This window comes from Oryctolagus cuniculus, chromosome 21 (genome assembly GCF_964237555.1).
Source record: "Oryctolagus cuniculus chromosome 21, mOryCun1.1, whole genome shotgun sequence".
Lineage (NCBI taxonomy): Eukaryota > Metazoa > Chordata > Mammalia > Lagomorpha > Leporidae > Oryctolagus > Oryctolagus cuniculus.
Window position 1 is genome coordinate 24,396,930 of NC_091452.1, and position 26,702 is coordinate 24,423,631.

Here is a 26,702-nt window from a genome sequence, read left to right on the forward strand (position 1 = left end):
CATTCACAGGATCAGAAGTGGAGCACCCAGGATTTGAACCAGTGCCTATATGGGATGCCAGCGCTGCAGTTGGCAGCTTTACTCACCGTGCCGCAGCACCAGCCCCTACTGCCTTTTATTTTTTTTTGACAGGCAGAGTGGACAGTGAGAGAGAGAGACAGGGAGAAAGGTCTTCCTTTCGCTGTTGGTTCACACTCCAATGGCCGCTGCGGCCGGCGCACCGCGCTGATCCGATGGCAGGAGCCAGGAGCCAGGTGCTTCTCCTGGTCTCCCATGGGGTGCAGGGCCCAAGCACTTGGGCCATCCTCCACTGCACTCCCTGGCCACAGCAGAGAGCTGGCCTGGAAGAGGGGCAACCGGGACAGAATCCGGCGCCCCGACCGGGACTAGAACCTGGTGTGCCGGCGCCGTAAGGTGGAAGATTAGCCTAGTGAGCCGCGGCGCCACCTACTGCTCTTTAACCTTTAAAGTCGGCATGGAGAACGGGCAGTCCAAATGTATGAGGGTTCCCAGTTACATGCAGTGTGTTCCGACTCTCAGACCAGGGAGATTATATCCCAGCGTACTGAAAAAAGGAATAAAAATAAATATCATCCCCATGTTGGAACTGCTGTTAGCAACTTTGGAGAAACTGTGAAGAATGGGGCGATACCCCAAAAGTACAATGACTATTAGTGCCAAACCTACCACGTACCTGGCTCTGAGAATCTGTTAGTAAAACAAAAGTGGAAATAGCCCTGTTTTCAAACAGGAGGAAAAAGAGATCCTGGGAAAAGTAAACCTCTGATCCTGTTGATCTGACTCCTTTTGGAAAGTTCGGGGCAGATAATGGAACGGTTGGACTTAGAAGACTCGGTGATCACTGGGACCCAGCTGCAGAGAATTAGTAATGGCTAAGTGGACTTGACTCCACGTTTTCACTAGGTTACTCATCATGAGGCCCTCTCTTGTATCTCTACAAGTCATTTGCTAAGCTCTTTCATAATATCCTGACAGCAAGAATGCAGGCAGGAAATCCAGGAAAATCAGATGCAAGAGCTCAACATACCCAGGAAGATTCTCGAATGCCTTGATAAGGACCATGTGAAGAAGGGCATGAAGGGCATGGGATCTGAGGTCAGCAGAGCCTGCTCTTTTTTTTTTTTTTTTTTTGACAGGCAGAGTGGATAGTGGGAGAGAGAGAGAGAGAAAGGTCTTCCTTTGCCATTGGTTCACCCTCCAACCCTCCAATGGCTGCCGGCGTGCTGCGGCCGGCACACCACGCTGATCCGAAGGCAGGAGCCAGGTACTTCTGGTCTTCCATGGGGTGCAGGGCCCAAGCACTTGGGCTATCCTCCACTGCACTCCTGGGCCACAGCAGAGAGCTGGCCTGGAAGAGGGGCAACCGGGACAGAATCCGGCACCCCGACTGGGACTAGAACCCGGTGTGCCGGCGCCGCAAGGCGGAGGATTAGCCTAGTGAGCCGCGGCGCCGGCTAGAGCCTGCTCTTGACCTTGATCCTGCTCCTCTCTGCCAAGTCAACTTGGATTAATATCCCGGGGCTTCCCGTGCCCTGCCTGTGCTGTAGGTACTCTTGAGAGGTTGTTACAGGCACTAAACCAGATGATGACTATAAAAGCTTTTTGTAAACTGAAAATGCTTTCTAAACACCTGTTGTCATCACTCTTCTAGTACTGTAGTGTCCTTCATAATGGACGTCTTGAATCGTGTGTTTATTTACCAGGCATCCGTGGGCACCTACCTACACAGTTTGATTGGACAGGAGGCAGACGTGGGCACAGAGCCTTTGCTGTGTGCTGTGCACCTGGGGTCACATCAAGGGAATCCCGCTGAGAATGAGTGCTCTGTTGGAGCTGGGGCTGCAGTAAGAATGACAAAAAAGCCACAACTGGAGACCTAGGAGGCTGTGGAGTAACCACGAGAGCAGAGGTTTGGGGTGCCACTGGGGAGAACTTTGTGTGGCAAAGTCAGGAAATGGAGCGGGGCAGGAGGTGGCCGGAGCACTTGGGAAGCTGAAGTGACAACCCTGGGGTCTGAGTCAGTGCGCCTGGTAGTTCTTGCTGTTGGACAAAGTGTGAGGTGTTGTTTACTCTAAGACATGGGACTTCTTTTGTTGTTCGTTTATCATTTTAAAAAGCAGCTCCACAGGGGACCGGTGGGTTAAGCCGATGCCTGCAGTGCCAGCATCTCATATGGGCACTGGTTCAGTCCCAGCTGCTCCAATTCCCATCCAGCTCTGTGCTGTGGCCTGGAAAAGCAGTAGAAGATAGCTCAAGTCCTTGGGCCCCTGCACCCATGTGAGAGACCCGGAAGAAGCTCCTGGCTCCTGGCTTCAGATCAGCGCAGCACCAGCTGCCAACTGGGAGTGACCCAGCGGATGGAAGACCTCTCTCTCTCTCTGCCTCTGCCTCTCTATAACTTTGCCTTTCAAATAAATAAATTAATTAAAAAAAAAAAAAGCACTTCAGCGGTGGCTATGTGTAGTTAAGACGTTTGCTTGACACACTCGCTTTCCATTGTGGAGTACCCCAGGTTCAAGTCGCAGCTCCACCCCTGAATCCAGCAGCTTCCTGCTAATGTACACCCTGGGAGACAGCTGGTGATGACCTGAATACCTGGGCCCCTGCTACCCTTATGGGAGACCCAGATAGACTTCCCAGCTGCTGGCTTCGGACTGGTCCAGCCCCAGCCATTGTAGCCATTTGGAGAGTGAACCAGTAGATGAAAGAGCTCTCTTTCTCTGTCTCACCCTTTCTCTGTGTAACTCAGCCTTTCAAATAAATAAAATAAAATAAAATAAAATATATTTTTTAAAAATCCAAGCTTCAGAGAGTGTACAGTATAATCTTGCCTAAAATGTCTGCATATAATCCTTATATATAATCCTAGAAGACTGCCACGTGGCTTTCAGCTGCTGCTTAAAAGCAGTGAGACATAAAGCCAGGATGAAACAGCACCCGTTTCCTACCATTTGGATACTATTGATGTTTTTTTCAAATATTGAAGTCCTGCTTTTTTGAAACAATTATTTGTTTGGCGCTGGTGCTATGGGCACAGTGGGTTAAGCCACAGCTTAAGATGCCAGCATGTTCTGGTTCCGATCCAACTTCTTGCTAATATGCCTGGAAAAGCGGCAGACGATGGCCCAGTATTTGGGCCCCTGAACCCATGTAGGAGACCCAGATGGAGTTCTTGGCTCCTGGCTATGGCCTAACCCAGCCCCAACCACTGAGGCCATTCGGGGCATAAACCAGTGGATGGAAGAACTCTCTATATATCACTCTGCCTTTCAAATAATAAAATAAACCTTTAAAAATAAGTAAATAATAGTTTTTTGAAAGGCAGAGAAATCTTCTATCCACTGAGTCATTCTGGCTGGGCCAGGCTGAAGCTTGTAGCTGGGAACTCAATCCACTTGCTGGCAGGGACCCAAGTACTTAAACCGTCACCTACTGCCTTCCACGGTGCAGTATTAGCAGGAGGCTCGAATTGGAAGAGAGGCAGAGCCAGAACCCAGGCACTGCCATATGGAACAGAAGTGTCCTAAGTGACAGCTGCTGCACCTGCCCCTGACGCATGAACTTTTCACCTGACATCTTACCCTGGACAGTTTGTGTTTCGGTACCTAGGATCTACCTCATTCTTTTTTAAAGATTTATTTATTTATGTATTTGAAAGGCAGAGTTACAAAGAGGCAGAGAGAGAGAGAGAGAGAGAGTCGGTCTTCCATCTGCTGGTTCACTCCCCAGATGGCCTCAGTGGACGGAGCTGCACCAATCCGAAGCCAGGAGCCAGGAGCTTCTTCCGGGTCTCCCACATGGGTGCAGGGACCCAAGGACTTGGGTCATCTTCTACTGCTTTCCCAGGCCACAGCAGAGAGCTGGATCAGAAGTGCAGCATCCGGGACTCGAACCGGTGCCCATATGGGATGCCGGCACTGCAGGCGGTGGCTTTACCCGCTACGCCACAGCACCAGCCCCATACCTACCTCATTATTTTTAACAGCTGCATTGTATTCTGTTGTGTAGCTGTGTTGTTATTTTTGGCCTGCCTCCATCAACAGATACATGGGTCATTCCTGATGCTTTTGTGTGAAACCATGCTACACTGAACAGGTGTCTGCACATTTGTCGGGGTATTTCCCTAGGCAAAGTCCCCAGCAGTGAAAGTGCTGCTGCTGTGTGGAGAGTGGGAGGGGAGCAGCAGAGGCAGGAGAGCGAGCGACAGGAGATTGGCTCACCTAGGCAGCAGAGTCCCTTCCCTGCCTGGAGTCCTCCCTGCCAACAGAGGGCCTCCAGTGAACACAGGCAGCTCCCTGAGTGATGTGACCAGAGCCGCCGTCGCAGGAGAGGAGAGGCGGGGTGATTCATTCATTCGCCACCCCTCACCCCTGCAGGAGCCCTCCCCTGGGGACTGCCGGCTTTGGGGCCATTGTTCTGCAGCCTGTCAGATGCAGTCGCCTGGAAGCCCCCTGTCTCTGCTGGTTGAGTCCGTTTGCTAGGCTCCCCGCCTGAAACGTGCAGGAGATTAGCTCCTTTCCTGCCATTTTAAGCAAGGATCCCCGCGGTCGCCTCTGGCAGCCGTAGCTGCTGAGTCCTCTGAGGCTTGGGGACCTGGAAGAGCAGGTCTCCACCCGGGACCCATTTCCAAGGGCAGGAGGGGGACACGCACCCTCTCGCCTGTGACTTCTCACCTCCCAGTTCTGGGTGGCTGGGGCCCTTTGAAGTTGGCCCCGAGGAACCACACGCGCGGGTCTAAGCAGCCAGCGGCTTAGCACATCTGGTGATCCATCTTTCAAGAGGTTCCTCCTGAAGTCTGGATTTACAGGGGTCAAATGGATTCCGCCTGGGCGGGGCTTCCGCTCCAGCCCAGGCCGCGGGGTGGGGGTGGGGGGAGACGGCTGCCCCTCTTCCAGGGGGAGGCAGTTTTCATGGCACTGAGATGTCTTCTCACTATCCCCGCAGCCACCCACCCACCGAGTCCTTTGTGAAAGGGAGTGGGGGGAGAGCAGAACGCCTGAGCCTCCTGCTCGCATTCCTAGACACCGACTCACGGCGCCGCCGCCACTGGAACAGCAGAGCTGTGTGAAATGTCAAGAGGAGTTATGCTCACGGGCCCCCTGGCCCTGGTCGCTCTGTGGCTTGCGTTTTCTTCCATCTGCACTTGGTTCATCAGATGGAAATCAGAGGGTGCAATTAGAAGATAATTTGCTAGTTCCAGTCTTCATCTGGGGGCCCCTTCTTGCCTGATCAAATTGCAGGAGAACGTAACAGATTTTTCGGTGAGAAATAGTCGGCTCTGTGGCTGTAAGAAAGAGAGCGCACGGGTCTGCAACTGGGCAGCCGGTTCCGAGTCCTGTGCATTGTCCTCCTCCCTTCTTCCACCCCTCCAATCCGTTCCACCTCCTCCTTGGGGCTCCCAGGCCAGGATCCTGACCCCCTCAAGGCTGACTTCAAGAGGCGTAAACTCAGCTTGAGACTCCAGGCAAACCGGGGTCCCTCGCAGCTTCCTAGGGCTGGAAAATGTTGAAGCTGGAAGCTATTTAAACACCTAACGAAGGCCCAGACGGAGGCAGGGACTTGCTAACGACCTCGTAGCAGCCTATGGTAGTGGTAACAATAGTCTTAATGATATTAACAGCTAACATTTATCAGCCCTTAATGTGTTCCAGACTCTGTGCCAAGGGCTTACGTGCAGCGCAGTGTCGCATGCAAACCCAGACAGTCTGGCCGTGGGCCCAGGCCGAGCTCTAGTGCAGCCTGGTAGAGCTCAGTCTACACTGTGCAGTCAGGGTTCAGGGCCTCAGTCCACTTCTGACTTGCACAGCTGGGTGACCTCGGGCAAGTGATCAGCCTCTCTGTGCTTGTGGTCCTTCAGCTGTGAGTAGTGTGGGTTAAAGGCAGGGCTTGGCCCCGCCGCAGCTGCCCGTGATAAGACGGCAGAGTTCTGCAGGGACGCCGCTCTTCTCTGTCAGACTCGGTGGGCAGGGCCGCGGCGCTCTGTGGCTCTAGAACTCAGAGGTGGTGGGCAGGGCCACGGCGCTCTGTGGCTCTAGAACTCAGAGGTGGTGGGCAGGCCGTGGCCCGCTGCCTATCTTTACACAACTTGTGATTTTTCCGTTTTTCAGTGATTGTGAGGGGGAGGGGGGACACCAAAGACCATCTGGTGACGAGTGGAAGTTACACGACGTTTACATGTCAGTGTCCATAAATAAAGTTTTAGCAGAACACAGCCACGTGCGTTTGTGTTGTATGATTTTGCACTGTCCAGGCACAGCTGGACACAGTGCTGTCCAGGCAGCAGAGTCTGTGTGGCCTGCAGAACCTAAAATATTTTTGTTCCGTGGCCCTTCACAGGCAGATTGCCATGACCCCTGCTCCAGAGTCGGCTTTGCTCAGGCCCTGGAAGCCAGCTGCCTGTCTTCAGGCTAGTGACATCACTCGCTCAGAGCCTCAGTTTCCTCCTCTGTTAAATGGGGATGATGACTTCCACCCCACACAGGGGCCATTTAAATATGACACATAGGAGTGGGCATTTGGCACGGTGGTCGGGGCACTCCCATTCCCATATGGCTTAAGACTCGGCTTCTCCACTTCGGACCCAGTTTCCTGCCAACACACACTCAGGGAGACAGCCACTGATGGCTCAGGTGCTTGGGTCCCTGCCACCCATGTGGGAGACTCAGATTAAGTTCTGGACTCCTGGCTTTGGCCTGACCCAGCCCTGGCTATAGCAGGCATTTGGACAACAAACCGGCGGATGGAAGATCTCTGCCTTTCAGGTAAAGTGAAAATAAAGAAAAAAGAAAGATACTAAAGAGCACTTAGCACAGGGCCTAGCACGGATTAAGCACTAAATGAATGGTAGCTTATTAACAAGCTTAGCACATTTGCTGATGTCCCTGTGCCCAGGTGGAAGACTGGGAAAAGGCTCCCTTGTCACTCAGCCACCACCTTTGTCACAGGCATTCCTGCCGTGGTTCGCAGCGAGAGACAGAAGCTGCAAGGTGACTTCGGACTCTGTGCAGGGGAGAGGGTTGTGTGCCTGTTTGGAGAGAGCCGGTGTCACTGGTGTTCCCCAGCCTCCTGCAGCAGCCTTGCTTTTTCAAACCTCACAGCTCTGCAGGCATGGGGTGAGGGGCTTTTCCTGATCGTAGGCTCTGGTTTGGTCATCCTCGCCGCCGGGGCTCTGTGAGTGGGCTTCCGTTCCAGATCCCTAGGCCCATCATCCCACTGTGCATCCCAGGCCCTCTCTTCCACCAGGCCCCATTTTTCAGTTTGAGAAGCATGGTTACCACTGCTGCCTACTGAGGCCAGTGGATGGTATTTTTAAGAGTGATTGAAGGAGAGAGGGCGACTGGTGATCTGGCTGGGCTCCAGTCTACTTACTGAGGGTGTGTGTGTGTGTGTGTGGTTTTTTTTTTTTTTTTTTTAATTTATTTGACAGATAGAGTCAGACAGTGAGAGACAGAGAGAAAGGTCTTCCTTCCCTTGGTTCACCACCCAAATGGCTGCTACAGCTGGAGCTACACCGATCCGAAGCCAGGAGCCAGGTGCTTCCTCCTGGTCTCCCACGTGGGTGCAGGCGCCCAAGCACTTGGGCCATCCTCCACTACCCTCCCGGGCCACAGCAGAGAGCTGGACTGGAAGAGGAGCAACCGGGACTAGAACCCGGAGCCCATATGGGGTGCTGGCACCGCAGGCGGAGGATTAACCAAGTGAGCCATGGCGCCGACCCTGTTTTCTGTTTTTTTTTTTTTTTAATTTATTTATTTGAAAAGCAGAATTAGACAGAGAGAGGAAAAGGTCCTCCATCTGCTGGTTCACTCCCCAGATGGCTGCAATGGTCAGATCTGGGCCCATCTGAAGCTAGGAGCCTCTTTCCAGTCTCCTGCATGGGTGCAGAGGCCCAAGCACGTGGGCCATCTTCCTCTGCTTCTACTTTCCTATGCCATAGCACAGAGCTGGATTAGGAAGTGGAGCAGCCGGGACTCGAACTGGCACCCATATGGGATGCCGGCACTGCAGGCAGTAGCTTTACCCTCTACACGGCAGCGCCAGCCCCTTTGCTGAGGATTTTGAAAGAGGTGTTTCTCCTTAAGAGGCAGAATGAAAATATAGCCCTGAAGTCACTTGAGCCTGTGTTTAAACTCCAGCCCTAGGGGAAGGTGTCTGGTGTCCTTGGGACCCCAGCATCCCATATCAGAGTGCCTGGTTCAAGTCCCAGCACCTCCACTTCCAGTCCGGCTTCCTGCGGATGTACGTCCTAGGAGGCAGCTGGTGATAGCTGGAGTAATCGAGTCCCTGCTCACCATGGGGGAGACCCAGATGGAGTTCCTGGCTTCTGGCTTCAACCTGGCCCAACCTCAGCTATTGCTGGCATTCGGGGAGTGAGCCAGCAGATGGAAGATCTCTCTTTCTCTAATAAAATGAAATTTAATTAATTACTATTAAGCAAACTCTGGCCCTGCCACGGAGCAGCTTTTTGACCTTCAGGGATCGCCCTGTACCTCACTTTGCTTGTTTATAAAGTGGTGGTAACTCCTGTCTTGAGGAAATACAAGCATGCGCACAGTACGGAGACGCGTCAGTCGTCTGGTACATTTTTCTAAGCTTCCCATCATCTGCAGCCCTGCCCTGCCCTGCCCTGCCCTGCCCCGCCCCGCCCCGCCCTGCCCTGCAGAATGTAGTGGCAGCTACTAATGGCCAACTCTTGGGGCAGAGGGAGGGGATGAATGGAGGCCCTGGTGCCTGGACAGAGCAGATGCCACCGGCATCTGGGGATGGATCTCTGGACCTGCCCCGCCCCCACCCTTGGGGGGCGGGGCTCTGCCTGGAGCTGGCATCCTGGGCTTCCCTTTACCTCTGAGCAGAGTTATGTCCTTTAGGCAGCTCCTCGGGCTGGGGACGTTTGGAGTCAGACACGCTGGCCCTCTCGCCTGCCCAGAGCCCAGCCCGGGGATGGACATGCAGCCGGCCCCAGTTATTGTCTGTGGCGCCTGCCTGCAGCCTCGCTCCAGCCCAGCTCCACCCCTTGCCTGCAAGGTCTGTTTCCTAACAGCTGCTCCAACCACACACCTCGGTTTGCCGAGGAGCCCCTCCTCTTCCTCCCTCCCTCCTCCCTCCCTCATTCAGGGGAGGGGCTGGAGAAGAAGGCTAACTTGACAGCAGCGCCTCTTTCTTAGCTAGTCACCGGCCCCAGCCCAGGAACGCCTGTGTGTGTGTAGCCTGTAGCCTCAGGCAGAGAGGTGGGTCTCCCGCAGTCCCCAGGGGCTGCCGGGGCCACCGGAGCTGCCGAGAACCGGGGAGGAGCCGGGCCAGCCATGAGCCCCCGTGGGAATCTGCCGGGGAGCGAGTGGCCTGGAGTCCTCTCGCCCCTCCGGCTCCGGAGGGAGAGGTGAGCGCCGGGCAGCCCGCCCCGCCAGCCAGAGGTGCCGAGAGCCCTGGGCCTGTCATGGTGGCCGGCTGCAGCCGGCCTGAGGCCCTGCCAGCCGGGTTTGCAGCTGAGCCTGTTTGTCTGCTGTGGGAAGAAGATGGGGAGTTACTTGTCCGTCCCAGCGTACTTCACCTCCAGGGACCCGTTTCGGTGAGTGGGTCTGAGTCCTTCTCCCACTGCTGTCTCTGTGCATCTGCCTCTCTCCCTCAGCCATCGCTGCTGTCAGGCAGAGCTGTCCTGGCCCAGGCTTCCCGATGGGGTGCTGGCAGTGGTGAGGCGCGGGGTGTGAGTGGCTCCCCTTCCTTCTTAGACACAGCTGGGGACCCTCCAGAAGGCGCCGCTCAGCGAGCGTGTTCCTGGTGTCACTGCTTCCGGGGACCGAGCGCAAGGAAGGCGCAGCTCTCCCAGCTCTGCCTGTCTTACCTGCGGGCCATGCTGCCTGCCCAGGAATTTGTCCCAACAAGCAGGACGGGCAGGTTCTGCCAAAGTGTGGAAGACCTGGGTGTGGGTAGCCCGGGACACAGTAGGCCCCCATGTAAATGTTTGTTCTCTTAATGGCAGGCACTCTTGCCCCTGGCGCTGAAGGGCTTCTGGGCTCCCAGGTGAGCCTGGTTGCGGGGGAAGAGCCAGGGCAGGCGCTCCCCCAGGCCCCAGCACCTCTGCAGGCTTTCTTTGCTCACTGCCCACCTTCAGTAGTAGAAACTCCCCAGGGGGTTTCTGGCCCTCTGGGTCCCTTGCGGAATGGAGCCAGCCGGTTCCTGCCTGGGGTGGGGCTTGTTGTTATTCTTCGGGAGCAGTCTGTTGTCCCAAGGGCTGCCTCCCCCGCACCCGTGGTCATGGTTGACTTCTGCTTCTGGCTTCCCCCAGCCCAGCTCCTGGCGCTCAACGCCTCGCCGCTGGGGTGCCAGTCAGGTGGCCGGGCCCTGGGCAGCAAAGCAGGATCCCCTGGGTGGCTTCCCAGAATCGCTGCACCCTGGTGAGCGGCGGGTGCTGACTCCACCAGGCACTTTATCCCTTAATCTCTCGTTTTACAGATGAGGCAACTGGTTTCAACAGAGTGAACACGTGGGGTCTCCCTGGCTGGCTTTTTCTGGCTGTCTGAGTTTCCCCTCATCCTTTGGGGGGGTGGGGCTGTACACCCATCCCCCGCCACTCTCAGGTTTGCTCTCCTCTCCCAGCTGAGAGCAGAGAAAGGGGACAGGTGACCGGACATGTTGAAGGCCCGTGGGCATTGACCTTGAGCATAGGAGGGAGGTGGTCAAGATGCTGGGTGTGGGAGCAGCCCCCAGCCCAGGTCCTCATTAATGCTTTTTCTTAATCCTGAGAGAGGCAGCTTGTGGGCAGGGTTGTCCCTTCAGGAGCCAGGAGGAACACTGTCACCTTTTAGTTTTCAGGAACACAGGACCTGGAGGGGGTGGGGGGGCTGGAGCTACAGCAGAGACTGAAAGCCTCCACCTGGGCTTCGGAGGGCTGGGCTCCCAGTGCAGCCACTCAGACCCTGCTGTCCTTTGTCATCTTGTTCTGCCCAGCCCCTCTGGGGAGCCTGGTGAACTCACCACGCCCCCCCAGTTCCCCTTGCCCACCTGGAGTTGGGGGGGGGGTTACTGACTGACTCTGGGCTTCTCCCCTCCCCCAAGTGAGAGGCCACATTCCTGCAGCCAGTTCTGAAGAGATAGCCATAGGGCCTCAGTGCCTCAGGGGAGGGACCACCCAGACCCCTGGTCTCCAGGTGTGGGTGTGAGTCCCTGCCTGCTCAGAAAGCTGCTTCCTCTCTCAGCCCCTCCTTTAGGATAGGACGTGCCCCTGGCTGACCAGGTGCCCGCCCAGGGACCTCCTCTGGAGAATGGGGGGGGGTGGGGTGGCTACTGGACAGGGGCCCTTGCCAGATTTCTGTGGAACAAATTAAGTCCTGGACCCTCAGGCCTCTGGGAGAGTGGAAAGTCCACAGGAGTTCTGGGGCTGTGGTTGCAGGGAAAGTGACGCAACCAGATTCCACGGGGACATGATCAGGCGTGACCGTGTGAGGGAGGGAAGAGGGAGCAGGGAGTGAAGAAGGTAATTTTTGGGCCCCACACAGGGTCCCTCTGCCCCGCCTTCCCCGCCCATGCCATTAGCACGTGGGGTGAGTTGTGGCTGCAGGTGCACTTCCAAGTGAGAAAACACCTCAGGCTGAAATTCACACACAAAAAAATGACTTTTGTCCTATGTCTTTAAAGGATTTTTCTTTTTCGGGTTTCCCTGCCTGTCCACCAGTGTATTTAACGAGCTTGGTTTACACATTATCTCTGGAGGAAAACAAGTGCACCTTTGTGTTCTAAAACAACCCATGTTTAAAGGGGAAAATTATTCTTAGCGCTGCCCAGCTTAGCAGTGGCCCTTGGCAGCGGCCTTACGTCCCCTGGGACGCTTTTTCTCCTCGTCCGAGTCACGAAGGACTCGATTCTCCACCCCGCAACTCGTGTGGCTCCTCAGAGGCACTGAAGCTCTTCTCCATTTTTTTCCCCCTAAAGAACGGAGGCCGTATCTTTAACTGTAGCATGACTGCACCGAATTGCTTGAAACTCAGGGTTTCCTGGCTTTTGGTTGGAACCGAGTCAGCACGCTCTGGGAACGCTTATTTCTTGCTGATCAGAGGCTCATTATGTGTTTAATTTTTTTTGAGTAGGATAACAACATATTCTGTAATGGTTACTGCTTGATTGACAGACTGTTTCAGTCTGTAGGAGCTGCAGGAAGGAGTAATTCCAGGGACCTTTGGTGGTAAGAGGCTGGGCTTTGGTGGCCAGAGTCCTCCCCGCCCCTGTCGGAGCCACCCTCAGGGCCCAGGGCGGGGAGAGCTGGCATCCCCAGAGCCGGTGCACGCAGGCTATAGAGGAGCAAGCTGCCCCTTCTCCCCGTGAGCCCAGGCAGAGCTCAGAGGCTGGTAGGAGCTTCCCCACTACTGGCTGCTCACCAGGCCAGGTTGAGGGTAAGCATCTAACCTGGGGCCTGGGGGGCTTGTTCTTTAAGGTGGGTAAATCCACGGTAACAATGGCCTCTTCCCCTGGCCTGGGGAGGGGGCGGATTCAGATTTACCCATCAACATTTTTGGTCGGGCTGGGTCTGTGTCTTATCTCACCTGGCTTCTCCCAGCCACCTGCTTGTTCTCACCCATGCCAGCTGCACAGCCTGTACCTTAATTGATAGGAATGGGTTAGAACTGATGGACTTCTAATTGATTGGGTAAACAAATCATTTTAGGACCTTGCTTCTCTATTTACAGAACGCTGTTGGGTTCTGCACCACACAACAGGGCTGTATCGCATGGGCATGGAAGGGAAAGGGCTCTGTCTACATTTCCCCCATGGTGTTCCAGATTAGGGAGGAAAGCAAATGAACTCCCACTGGACTCCTGCTGGGAGCCAGCCATCATCTGAAGCATGTGTATGTAATTTAATTCTTACAACTCCGTTAGACTTTGTCAATCGTCCATGTACAGACAAGGAAGCCGAGGCTCAGAGTCACAGGGTAACTGGACTCAGGTGGGACAAGTAGAAAATGAAAGTTGTCTGTGAAAGTCTCAGGGGATGAACCAATCTCTGCTAACTCAGAGGACCTCTCCGTGTGATCTGCGCCGGCCACCAGGGTTCTTTCTGTTCACTCGGCCCAGGCCCTTGGTACTGTTCGGGAAGAGGAACCCGGGAGGGGGTCTTTAGGCACAGCCTCAGTGGCTTCCCCATGCTCGTCCCTCGTTTGAAGATTTCAGCTCTGTACACCTGGGCTCATCAGGAGAGGGCGGTGGCCAGTGTCTCAGCCCTGGCGTCGGCTCTCCTGCCTCCCAGCAGCCCGCCCTTAGGCCTGCAGATGGAGCAGATTTTGACTTTTACTTGAAATTTTCAAAAATTGACAGCTGGGTGGGAGGAGGGTGCCTTCACTTGGGGGGGAAGAACATTCGGTGACCGTGGGCTCGGAGAATCCGAGGCAGGATGCTGTTGAATAGCCCCTTCCACTTGCACGAAGGATCCAGTGTGTTCTGGGTCCTTTTCTTCAAAGAACAGACTGTGGGGGAACAGAATACTGTGAGCAAGGGGAGCATTAATTGTGCCATTTAATGCTCTTTGAGCTAAAGGAGAAACACTGCTCAGTGGTGACACCTGAAGGAACTCGACTGGAGCCATCAGGGCTCCCCGCGTCCTTATCTTCACAGATGAGAAGCCACGAGAGGTGCTGTGTCCCTCGAGTGATGGGGACAAGGCTCCCTCGCCAAGTACACTTGGGTTCAGATTCTGTCTCCATCACTTGGGTTTGGGTGACGTTAACGTCGACTCTGCTTTTCAGTCTTTCTGGTCTGTAAAACCAGAATGAGCGTACTAGCATTCAGGGTCAAAGATAGTCTAAGGCAACTCATACAGTACCTGGGGATATGGTTACAACTCCAAAGTCTGCCTCGGCAACGTCTCCAGTGAGCTCAGAACCCGGTTGTGTTCTGTGACGAAACAGAGCTTAAGGACCCACAGCCCTCCCTCCTGTTCCTCAAAGGCATCTATGGCTGCAGCTTTGGCCATACAGCTGGCCGGGCCGCTCAAAGGCATTCCTTGACACAGATCCGTGCGTCGACGGGGTGGCTCCCCAGCAGGCCGGCTCGGCCGTGTCCTGCGTGCCTGCACTCGCTTCTCTCCCTGCTCCCCAACATGGGCCTGGCCTGGGCTACTTGCAGTGAACAAAAGCAGGATATTGGCAATAGAAGGGAGGGTGTGTTCTGGTGCTCCCATGCCCTGCAGCGCACATACCATTGTGAAGGCGTAACAGAGCCCAGGCCTGCAGTTGGGTGCAGACGTCTTGCACCAACTTTCCTCCACGGCACACAGGAGAAAGGCAGGGTCTGGTGAGCGTGAGCCACAGAACCCTTGTTTTCCCACCCAGGCTTGCCTGTTCTCTGGTTTTCCATCTGGAAACATTTGTCAAGGGCCTACTCTGCCAGGTCCCTTGCTAGGTGCTGAGTCCACCAGGCGTAAATGGGATACCGGCTCTGTCCTCCGGGAGCTCTCAGTGTAGTGAGGGAGGCAGGTGCCCACCCAGGAGGTGTGCATCAGAAGGTAGGAAGCAGGCCCCTGGCTCCAGTGCTGGCCCTCTGCTAGGCACCCTACAGCCCTTACTGCCATGTCACGAACGAGAAGACGAGGGTGGCTGGCCCAGGACCACTCCGGTAGTAAGAGTGTGGTGCTGTAATTTGTACCTGGGATCGACTAGAGAAAAACAGAGATAGAATTGAGGGATCCTGGGGTGCAGTGTGCAGTCTGTCCCCCTCATTTTGCAGGTGGGGCAGCTGAACCCAGAAGGGGAAAAGGGCTTGTGCAAGCACACGCAGCACCCAAGAACTTGAAGCCACGTCTGTCTCTCAACGTAGGCTTCATCCAACGTGCATCTTACATGGCGAAGGATTTGAACCATGTCCCTGGAACAGGGTCTTCTCTGCCTCCACCCTCCCTCACGGTGCTAGGCACTTCAGGTCCACACCCTTCACACCATCCCCAGCTCTCAAGGCCGTAGGACAAGCAGGAAAAGCCGCTCCCGAAAGATAAATGGACTCCCAGGGTCCTGCCTCTCCAGACCTTCCAGCTCAGCTGCTTCAGCTCAGTCCTGTCTCCCTGCTGTGCCTCTGCCGTGCTCAGAAGTGACACACTCATCCTGGCCTCTCATCTTGCCTTGTTTCGTTTAGACTTTTGTCTTCCTCGACTCTTTATAAGCTCTTAAAAGATGGGGTAGGGCACCTTGTGTTCCTGTCTTCCATCTGCATTGCAAAGCGAGTTATTATAATAATACACTTGCCTGCAGGAGACTTTCTCATCCACGGACTTAGTTCTCACACTGGTTCTTTGTCGTCCGACACTGTTAGTTACAGTTTGTCAAGGAGAGCTACTGAAAGAAATTGTCCAAAGCTGCACAGTAACATGAGCTACCATTATGTTAGCATTGTCATTACCATTCATTGAGTTCCTACCATACTAACTCTCTACTGTTATATAGGCCGTCTGTACTTTTAATACATATTATTTCATTTAATTTTCACAACAGACCATTTAACAGGTGAGGAAACGGGGTCAAAGGAATGAAGGACCTCGCCAAAAAGGTGACGTAATTCCAAAGTGGCAGGATCAGGATTCAAGCCAAGAGGCCAGCCCCACCCTGCCTCTCAGAAGCGGGGACGTGGGCAACGTGAGTGGCGCGAGGCTGTGACGACAAGAGGGGGAGCCTTAACTAGAAGGAACATGGCAGCCAGGGCTCCGGGGCCGTGGCTCTGCATGCTGGGAGGCCCCAAAGGAAGGAGGAGGGGTATGCGCAGATGGCCCGAGAACAGGGCTGGCCCGGCTGGGAGGTGCACCTGTGCGGACAGGTGGTGAGCTAGAAGGGGGCTGCGCATCCAACACGTAGGTCTTGCAGGGTGCTAACGGAGACCTGGGTTTCTCTCCCAATGTTTCATTTTGAAACACGTATATAGGAAAGTTGCAAGAGTAGCTCAAGGTACCCCCATGTACCCTTCACCTAAATTCATCATTTCATTAACTTTATGCCCCCCCCTTATTTATATTTGCTGAACTCTTTAGAAAAGTCAGTTGTAGGCCTCTTGACTTTAATCTTGAAATACTTTAATATGTTTCTCCTAAGGATTCTAAATAAAATATCATGATCAGATTTAAGAAAATCGGCAATCATTTCAAAGTAATATATATATAGTTCAAATAATATATAGTTATATATAAAATATATATAGTTCAAGTAATATTTAAATATATAAAAATATTATAAATATATAAGAAATATATTATTATAAATATAAGACCTATAAGTCATTCAAATACAGATTTTCTAGTTCCAAAAAACATAGTACCACTTGTGGCTGTTTCCTTTTTCAACCCAAAACTACAAGGTGTATGCATCATTTAGTTGTCTCCAGGCCTTTTAAAATCTATGCTCCTCTCTCCCCCCCATGACTTTAACTTTGTGGAAGACTCTGGAACAGTTATCGCACAGAGTGTGACCACATCCTGGATTTGCCCGACAAGTTTCTTCGTGCTTAACCTGTTTTTGGCAAGAACGCCCTGCCCCCTCAGTAGTGAAGGGTGGATGTGATTGAGTGCGTTGGCTCTTGGAGTCAAGTGTCTGACCTGGAGGTCCTCTAAGGGGGGAACTCGGACTGTGTTTCAGAGGACCTGGGATGCTACACGTTCCCCGTGCCCAAATTAGATGCGCGGTTTTTCCTTAGGTGTGCACTTCTGGGGAGGCTGTTACTTAGGTTCTCAAAGGGCTCCAAGGCCCAGAGATTAAGAGACAGTGGTGTGTCTACAGAGGCAGCAGCACAGAGCTGGTTTCTGGGGCCCCACTCATGCTGAGCCGACTTCCGTGGGCAAAAGAGCACTAAGCTGTAACTTTGCCCCCATCCTGGCCTTCCCAGCGGTGCTGTTGGTTTCGTGGTCAGACCTGGGAGGCAGCGGTCGGCCCTGTGGTCTGGCTTCAGGCATGCAGGAAGGTCCCATCTGTGTCGTGCCTTGCAGGTGCTCCGAGTGCCAAGACCCCCTCACCAACTGGTACTATGAGAAGGATGGGAAGCTGTACTGCCACAAGGACTACTGGGGGAAGTTCGGGGAGTTCTGCCACGGGTGCTCCCTGCTGATGACAGGGCCTGTCATGGTGAGTGAGGCCTGCACCTGCCCGTGCTGGCCACTGACCGCGCCTCTGCTTCCCCACGGCCATCCGCCAAGGCCTCTCCCTTTAGTTACTCATTCTGCCAGTCCAGCGTTGGGAGGGGACCTTACGGGGTGTTCAGAATCTGAAAGGGAGACCCCGGAGTGGGCTTGCAGAGGGGTTCTGCTTCCTGTACACGCCCTGGACAAAGCACTTCAGGCATAATCACAAGTTCCCAACCCTGCAGTGGAGGAGCTGTCAGCCTTCTCATGACTGAGTGGAACCCCCGGGGAAGGGGGCGGGCCTTGACAGAAATAGATCCTGGACGAGAGGTCGTTCGCCCCCACCTCTCCTCACTCCAGCAACAGCAATAACTCACTTCCTTGCCCCTGTGTACCCTTCTCCCCTCCTGCTCACAGGTGGCCGGAGAGTTCAAGTACCACCCAGAGTGCTTTGCGTGCATGAGCTGCAAGGTGATCATCGAGGATGGGGACGCGTACGCTCTGGTGCAGCATGCCACCCTCTACTGGTAAGGGTGGTCCTGTGTCTGTCCTTCCCCTCCGCGGCGGCCAGCAGAGGGCCGGGGGCAGCAGGTGAACTGGGTGGAAAGACCGTCATCAGAGCTCTGGATTCCTGTCACAGAAATGCTCTTTCTCTTAGCCAGCTCTATAACCATAAGCTGCACAGTTAGTGTTTCTCTGTCCTCTTTTTTAAAAAAAAAAAAAAACAAAAAGATTTATTTATTTATTTGAAATGCAGAGGGGCAGGAGAGAGAGAGAGAGGTCTTCCATCCACTGGTTCATTCCCCAAATGGCAACAGCGGCTGGAACTGGGCCTATCTGAAGCCAGGAGCTTCTTCCGGGTCTCCCATGTGGGCACAGGGGCCCAAGCACTTGGGCCATCTTCTGCTGCTTTCCCAGGCCACAGCAGAGAGCTGGATTGGAAGTGGAGCAGCCAGGACCAAAACTGGTGCCCACACAGGATGCCAGCACTGCAGGCAGTGGCCTTACCCACTATGCCACAGCGCTGGCCCCTCCATCCTCTGTCTTTACCTACCATGAGAATAACTCGCCATGCCCTGTGATCCTCCCAGAGGGAGGGCCTGGCTGGGAAGTCTCTCTCTGAGGAGACCCCAGAGCATTCAAGGCGAAGACTCCTTAGTGCTCACCCAGCCTGCCCCATGCAACTACCCTGGCTGACAGAGGCAGCCTGGGGCCCAGGGAGGGCATGGGGGCTGGGGCAGCAGAGTTCTCCCTGTGAATCTAAGGCAGAGTAAAGAGACAGGTTCTTCCCAGTCCACCGCTTACTGCAGATCCAGCTCACCCTGGCTGGCTGCAGCCCGCCCCAGAGAACCCTGGTGCTCATTCTGAGCAGCTGGCCAGTACTGTTAGTGGGAGCGGCCCGGTGCCATGGTTGCTGGGGGCCTTCTGGGGGGAATGCAGAGTCTCAGCCCCGCTCTGTCCCCTCCTCAGCGGGAAGTGCCACAATGAGGTGGTGCTGGCCCCCATGTTTGAGAGGCTGTCCACGGAATCCGTGCAGGACCAGCTGCCCTACTCCGTCACGCTTATCTCCATGCCGGCCACCACCGAGGGCAAGAGGGGCTTCTCCGTGTCCGTGGAGAGTGCCTGCTCCGACTACGCCACCACGGTGCAAGTGAAAGAGTGAGTATGGAGAGGGCTGGAGTGCCGTCCGCAGACGGGCCTCAGAGGGCTTGGGACCACGAAGTCTTGCACAGAGCTCCCTCACGGCTTCCTCACAGAGCCCAGCCTGGGCCTGGCCACTTGACCCTCCCCTCCGCCTAGGCTGCCCCCTGCTTAAGGCCAGGGTCGCTTGCATCTCCGGAGTCAGGCTTCAGCTCACGTTTGCTCTCTGAAACGATCTGGCTGGATTCTGTGCATTAGTCTGTCTTGTTCGGTATGGCATGCCCAGAGCCTGGCACAGCACCTGGCAGTAGTTGGCCTCACTGGTTATGGTTCTGTTGTGTTGGCTGAGTGAATGGAGAAGAGAGGAGTGTGCCGGCCTGCGGCACAATGAACTGGGTCCTCCTGAAACAGAGAGTGGGAATGTGGGGACAAGGACGCAAAGAATGGAGCCAAGACAAGTCCTGATCAAGGCTCATTTATTGAATAAATCCAATAGTATTTAAACATGACCAGTTGTTTACAAGGAGGAGCACAAAAGATTTCCATATCAAAAAGGCTTTTAAGGTTACAATGAAACACTTAGGTGATAAATGCAGGTTTCAGGTGTGACTGATTATCTATATTATCTCTTGTGAGAGGTTTAGGTTCTTCCTGCCTCTTCCCGGAATCTCCCTAGCCCAATTGTCTGTGCCAGGGAAGTCTCCATTCATATGTTTAAGTGTAAACAAAGGGAGTGACTGCCTGTGGCTGCACACAAGGAGGAACAGGGGCCTCGGCCCAGGAGGAGCTCAGATCCCCTTCTAAGTCCACAGCAGAGGTAGTAGGAGAAAGAGTGTGTGTCTGTCTGACGCCCCTGTGACTAGTGCTTGTGCTGAGTCCTGGGCTGCTGCTTGCCCCCTGGGTGACAGGTCCCAGGGTCCGGGAAGTCAGGAGGTGGGGTTAGGTGAAGAGGTAAGGAGTCTGTGTTCAGGGCAGAAAGAGCAAACACGTCTCCAGAGGTGGGAGTCTGTGGTTGTGTCTAGTACGGGTTGGGTGGCTGGGAGTAGCCAGAGAAGGGGCCATTAAGCACGGAGGGCCTGGATTGTGAGGACCTCAACAGGTCCGTGGAGGGGTTTAGGTGGTGAGGTAACACAACCAGGTCAGGTGTTTTGGAAGGATCACAGGTGTGGGGGTTCGATGGCAGAAGGGACAGCCCTAGAGCGTAGAGGCCAGTTAGAAGGCAATTGTGGTACAAGATCTTGGTAACTATGGTGATGGAGAAAAGGCAGGGTTCTCAGAGATGGGTGGGGGTGGGGGGAGGGGGGGAATGAGGGGACTCCACGTGGGGCAGTTGATGTCCCGAGTTTCTGGCTTGGACCACTGTGTAAGGGGTGGTGCCCTCCACCTAGAGCATCCCGGGAAGGGGGCTGCCTCCCTGTGCGGCTGGCCTGGGCTCTGTGGGCCAGCGGGGGCTTGGGGCCTGGTGAGCCTTCCCTGCACAAGCAGAGTTGATCAGGCCGATTTTTAGGGTGCCTTTGCCACGCCTCAACTCTTGTCTGGTGCAGGGTCAACCGGATGAACATCAGCCCCAACAACCGCAACGCCATCCATCCCGGGGACCGCATCCTGGAGATCAACGGGACCCCTGTCCGCACTCTGCACGTGAACGAGGTAGAACGCACGTCCAGTCTGTCTTGTGGGGAGAGGGCATGGAACGGGCCCTCAGGGAAGTCAGTCTGTGGCCTTTACCTTTTCCCAACCTCCCCACCTCCTGCCATCTCTTCATCTTGGCACTGAGCCTGTGACTGCTGGTGACCTTCCTGGGACAGCCTGACAGAGGGGGAGGTGACAAATGCGAGGCAGAGGGCACTGTGAGGCTGCTGGCAGCTGAATGCCACCATGAGCCGAGTTGCACTTGGATCGCGGGGTGGCACCGAGTGCCCTGGGACAGGGCAGCCTGCGGGAGCCAGCCTTACCCTGCTCTCGGCCGCAGGTGGAGGATGCGATTAGCCAGACGAGCCAGACGCTTCAGCTATTGATTGAACATGACCCCGTCTCCCAGCGCCTGGACCAGCTGCGACTGGATGCCCGGCTCTCCCCGCACATGCAGAATGCTGGACACTCGCACACACTCAGCACCCTGGACACCAAGGAGAACCTGGAGGGGACGCTGAGGAGACGCTCCCTGAGGTGCCAGCTCTACCCCGGCTCTGTTGTATCCCATGTCTGTGGCTCAGATGAGGCAGAGCTGGCTTTCGGAAGCCAGCAGCGTCGGGAGGGAAGGGGCTGGCCAGGGCGGGCTGTGAGAATTGTGCAGACCCGGTTGTGTACAAGCACCTTAGAAACCCGGGGTGGGGGGTGGGGGCGGGGCGAGTCAGGCTGGGTCCGCTGAGCTGCTGATCGGACAGGAGGCAGTGATGGCCTGGGGAGGAGGAATGGAACTCAGAGCCAGGAGCCGGGGCCCAGATGGGATGGAGGAAGTCTGCATAAGGACTTCGACTCCTCTGTTCAGCTCTTCGTTTGTCTCTTATTTTATCATAGACCTGAGAGACCAGCAAACTTCATGTCTGCCAGGCCCAGGGAGGGAGCAGTCGCCATGAGCTTAAGCCCCAAATAGGGACACGCCCAGGAGTGCTGACCCTGGGGGCACAGATACCAATTCTGGAGCTTTATGCTGACTTTTTTTTTTTTTTTTAAAGATTTTATTTATTTATTTGAGAGGTAGAGTTACAGACGGTGAGAGGGAGAGACAGAGAGAAAGGTCTTCCTTCCGTTGGTTCACTCCCCACATGGCCACTACAGCCCGAGCTGCAACAGTCCGAAGCCAGGAGCCAGGTGCTTCTTCCCAGTCTCCCACGTGGGTGCAGGGCCCAAGGACTTGGGCCATCCTCCACTGCTTTCCCAGGCCATAGCAGAGAGCTGGACTGGAAGAGGAGCAGCCGGGACTAGAACTAGCTCCCATATGGGATGCCAGTGCCGCAGGTGGAGGATGAAGCTACCGTGCCACGGCGCCGGCCCCTAGGCTGATGTTTGCCCTTCACAAATCACCTCTGAGTGTCTTCTTCTGCATCAGTGAGGTGGGGTTGCAAGATCGAGGTGGCTTCCACCAGATACTAAGTATCACACGTGGAAAGGAAGACAAAGCTCTGCCTGCCTGCGCAGATAGGCTCACACTCGGTAGCTGCGAGTGTCTTAGCATCACCGCGAGTCAAGTTCCGTAGCCACCCTCCCAGCCCAACATGGGGTCAGTCAGGGCCCTTTGGCTGGCGTCTGTTTGAAACAGCCTTCTCCATGGGAAGGTCGTGTCACTCCTGGCTGGCTGCCTCTTGGTCTTGGTCAGTGGATTCAGTGAGCAGAGGCAGGATGCGAGAGAGCAGAGAAGGCCCAGAGATGTATGGCCTGGGAAAGGGACCGTGTGGGAGTGGCCAGGGCACTGCTCAGATATCTGCAGGCCCATCGTGCAGGAGAGGGGACAGCTCATCCTGTGTGCTGTGGTGGCAGAGCCTGCAGGGCAGGTCAGACCCAGAGCCATCTGGTTTCCGCTGACGCAAGTAAAGCAGAAGCGTAGCACAGACAGGCGCCGGCAGGGTCGCCGTCCCCGACAGCATGGTGGTCCTCACGCACACTCTTCCTGTCTTCCCTAAGCCCAAGTCACACGTCATCAACCGTTTACTGTTACTGGCTGCTTTTGAAAATGTGGATGCAGTGGCTTTATTGCTATAGAAATAATAAATGCTTATCTTAAAATTCAGGAAATAGGAGGAGGCACAAAGATGTGCAAAATTTTATCCAAAATCTCTTTTGCTCCTTTAAAAAATTTGCTTTTAACTTACTATTTTTTTAAAGATTTTGTTTGAGAGGTAGAGTTACAGAGAGGAGAGACAGAAAGAAAGGTCTTCCATCAGCTGGTTCACTCCCCAAATGGCCGCAACAGTTGGAGCTGAGCCGATCTGAAGCCACGAGCCAGGAAATTCCTTCTGGTCTCCCACATGGGTGCAGAGGCCCAAGGACCTGGGCCATCTTCTACTGTTTTCCCAGGCCACAGCAGAGAGCTGGATCGGAAGAGGAGCAGCCAGGACACGAACTGGCACCCGTATGGGATACTGGTGCCACAGGCAGAGGCTTAGTCTACTATGCCACAGGGCCAGCCCTTTGATTTATTTATTTGAGAGAAAGAGAGAGACAGAGAGCTTTCATCTGTTGGTTCATGCCCCCCGACAAGCCTCCAACAGCCAGGTCTGGACTAGGACCAAAGCTGGGAAACAGGAACTCAATCCAGGTCTCTCACATGGGAGGCAGGACCCTGGTGACTTGGGCCATCACCACTGCCCCCCAGGGTCTGCGTCAGCGGGAAGCTGGAGCCAGGACTCAAACCCAGGCGCCGCAGTGAGACGCAGGCATCTTCGCTGGGCTGAACACCTGCGCCTGCGCCTTTCTGGATGATTGTGCGCTGTCACTGTTACCCAGTTAGAGTGTGATACAGAGAGATGGAGAGGTGGAGGTTCCCCATCACCAGGGCTGTCATGCACTGAGCACTGTAGGCTGGTGGTAGCATCTAGGTAGTTAATTGCTCCTGGTGGGAAACACCCCAAGTTCCCATTTTAATGTGTTTTTATATAGTGTAGATAAACTGCTGTTGTCTGCAACCCCAAAAGCACGGGGGTCAGATTTAAGACCCTCCCCGTAATGGCATTTGAACCGCAGACGCTGGAACGCATCGGTGCCCCGAGGCACCTGCCTTCAGGGTTCCTGGATGGTCTCTGAGGACCCCCGATTCTCAGTCACTCTCTTCCTCCTCAGGCGCAGTAACAGCATCTCCAAGTCCCCTGGCCCCAGCTCCCCAAAGGAGCCCCTGCTGCTCAGCCGAGACATCAGCCGCTCCGAGTCCCTCCGCTGCTCCAGCAGCTGCTCCCAGCAGATCTTCCGGCCGTGTGACCTGATCCACGGGGAGGTCCTGGGGAAGGGCTTCTTTGGGCAGGCCATCAAGGTGAGCTCAGGCAGCAGCTGCGTCCTCTTCTGCCCCCCACCCCCACCCCTCTCTCACCTTCTTTCGGAGAGCTCTCATCGTATGGCCTCACCCCATGCCCTGTGGGACCCCAGACCTCCTTCCTGGGTGATGGCGTGAGGGGTGTTCCCCGACCCTACACCCAGGCCACCTAGGGGCAGCAGCACTGCTACATGGAGCTTGTGGCCCTTGAGACCCAGGTTGGGGTGAGCCCTCCTGCCACCCTGCAGTGGGTGTGAGGTGCAGGCCTCAGTGCTGGGAGCACACAGGGGAGTGGCTCCTGCCTCCCTGGAGAACAGTCTCCGGGACTAACTTCTCTCTCTTTCTCTCCTCCTCCTCCTCCTCCTGTGCTGAGAGCTGGGAGGGGGGGACAGGTAAGCAGTGGGGCTGGGGAATTCACCCCCGACCCACCCAGCTCCCTGGTGCATGTCTGTGGCACGGACCCTCCTTGCCCCCAGACTTCTGTTCACCCAAGGGACTCACTCCTGTGCCAAATGACCAGAGCCCTGCTTGGCTTGGCAGTGTCCCCTCCCGGCTCCTCCCCCCACATCCCTTCCGTGGGTTCTCGCCCCTCCCCGTGCATGCCCAGCTCTCCAGGAGGAGGGTGTGCCTTCCTCTGAGCCCCCTGCTGCCCTGTGCTGTGTCCTCTACTCACCATCTCTGTCCTCTTCCTTCTCCGGCTCAGCGTGTCCTCCCAGGGCGGGGATGGCATAGGCTTCGTCACAGTTCTCCAGAGCCGCCTCCCGTCTCTGTGTCGCTAACCGCAGCCCTCCCTGTAGGTCACACACAAAGCCACAGGCAAAGTGATGGTCATGAAGGAGTTGATTCGGTGTGATGAGGAGACACAGAAGACGTTCCTGACCGAGGTAGGGAGGTGGGGTGGGAACCCGGTGTGGTCGTGGGAAGAGGGAGGCCCCCACAAATAATGGTTTCGGGAGAAAACTTAGTTTGGACTCACTGCCTGCACGACAAAGCAGAAGAGAGTGCTGGAGGAACATCCCCACACCCTCTAAGTCACAGCCTAATTACCCTGTTCAGTGAACACTCGAGACAGCACGAGCCGCTCAGACAAGCTGCGGCTCAGGGGAGCTTTCAGATCTGGGGGTGGTGGCTGTGGAGACAGCCCGGGGGTGTCACCGTCACCGCCTGAACACCGCCTGGTGCTGCCACTCCCAGATTGCACCATGGAGCAGCAGCAGTCCAGGGGCTGCCTGCCCTGGGCCCTCCCTCTCCACTGGCCCCCAGTGCTGTCCCTAGAAAGGCCAGCCGTATGGGTGGTGGTCTCTCCTCCCCCTGAGCTTAGTGTTGGCCGCATCACATGGCTAGGAGGGTTAGGAGGGCCACTGGTGAAGCCAACTTCCCAGGGCAGGAGACTGAGGAAGACATGGGGAGAAGTTAACCCCGACCGGCCCCGCTTGGCTTCTCCCCCCCAGGTGAAAGTGATGCGCAGCCTGGACCACCCCAACGTGCTCAAGTTCATCGGCGTGCTGTACAAGGACAAGAAGCTGAACCTGCTCACGGAGTACATCGAGGGCGGCACCCTGAAGGACTTCCTGCGCAGCGTGGTGAGCCCACAGAGCCTGGGGGTGGTCGGTGGGACACCTATGCCAGCACTCCCTGCAGCCTTGTAAGCCAGAGGGACCCTGCTTTGTCCCTCCAGGACCATGCTGGGTGAGAGGGACTGCATGGGGGGGGGGGGGGGAGGCTTCACTGTCAGACCACGCTGATTCGTGGGGCCTGGCCCACGTGTGGGACGGGGCCCAGCCGCCTCTGACAGTCATTCTCCACCCTGCAGGACCCATTCCCCTGGCAGCAGAAAGTCAGATTTGCCAAAGGCATCGCCTCCGGAATGGTGAGTCCCACCGGCAGGGCAGAGACCCCCTCCAGGGCACAGCCCACCCCCCCACCACCCGGGTGCCTCACCTGGCGTGCGCTGGGTTGTTCAGCAGCTGCTGCTGGAGTCGCTGCCTGTGACAGTGACCTCACCCCCGGCTGACTGTTCTCAAAGGGTTAAACAGGGCATGGACTGGAGAGGGCAGCTGGAAGCGTGAGCAGCCTCGCCTTGCTGGCACAAAGGTGTCCAGGTGCTGAGGGCCCGTGGCACGAGCGGACCACTTCACGGCCTCGGGCCTCAGAGAGGGGAAGTGAGTTCCATTGAGCTCTGGAGGATGGGTGGGAACTAGATCCAAGTTCCTGGGCAGAGCGGCCCCGGGCTTGAGCTGACAACAGCCGTGACTTAGGAGAAGAGAGGACGACATAGTTTGTGTTGCCCAGGAAACAAATGATCTCAAACCTAACAGCCAGCGGAACGCTTTCCCCATGCCAGGCGCTGAGCCTGTTTAATCCCTGCAACAGCCCTGGTGTCCAGGCGAGAAGCTGGGGCTGGACAGAGACAGGGCTGGGGTCCAGGGCAGGTCCTGAGACCCCCGAGCCTGCCGTCTGAGCGCTGCTTCTCACATGGGGTCCATCCAGACACTGTTGGTCTGCAGGACACTGGGGTTAAATTTAGTTCCTGTGTCACACGTTAAGGAGTCTGGAGTGTATTTAGGAAGCAGAAAGACAGATGTCGGAGATTTCTAAGCAAGAGGGCTTTGTGACCAGAGCTGTGGTTTGTTTGCATAGGAGTCTGGCACGGTAGGTGTGTCGGGGTGGAGCCGGGAGCGCCTCAGGCGGGGAGTGCTGGGGAGAGGGCTGCTGGAACAGTTCCAGCTCCTCAAGGTAGGTGGATCAGAGGGAGAACCCGGCTGTCAGCGAGGGAACAGGAGCTGAGGAGGTGTCCGGTGGCTTGAGAGGCCTAGAAGAATGGCAGTGTCACTTAGCAGACACTGTGGGGGAGACAGTGACAGTTGGGGAGACAGGTTTGGTGCCTGCCGAAAGTGAGGTGCTGGGGCCAACAGGTTAAAGCCCCAGCCTGTAGCACCGAGTCCCAGCTGCTCCACTTCCAATCCAGCTCCCTGCTAATGCGTGGGAAAGCAGT

At 55.6% G+C, this 26,702-nt stretch overlaps 1 protein-coding gene across 1 annotated transcript in view; it reads left to right on the forward strand.

Annotated features, from left to right (window-relative positions):
• LIMK2 (LIM domain kinase 2) overlaps positions 1-26,702 on the forward strand; it is a 68,052-nt gene that overhangs the window by 32,443 nt on the left and 8,907 nt on the right. Inside the window, exons 3-11 of the mRNA XM_008272149.4 lie at positions 16,969-17,104; positions 17,518-17,627; positions 18,571-18,759; positions 20,286-20,391; positions 20,714-20,910; positions 23,521-23,707; positions 24,505-24,591; positions 25,159-25,290; positions 25,521-25,577. Of these exons, the coding sequence (XP_008270371.1) occupies positions 16,969-17,104; positions 17,518-17,627; positions 18,571-18,759; positions 20,286-20,391; positions 20,714-20,910; positions 23,521-23,707; positions 24,505-24,591; positions 25,159-25,290; positions 25,521-25,577 (1,201 nt within the window). The remainder of the gene's footprint in view (positions 1-16,968; positions 17,105-17,517; positions 17,628-18,570; positions 18,760-20,285; positions 20,392-20,713; positions 20,911-23,520; positions 23,708-24,504; positions 24,592-25,158; positions 25,291-25,520; positions 25,578-26,702) is intronic.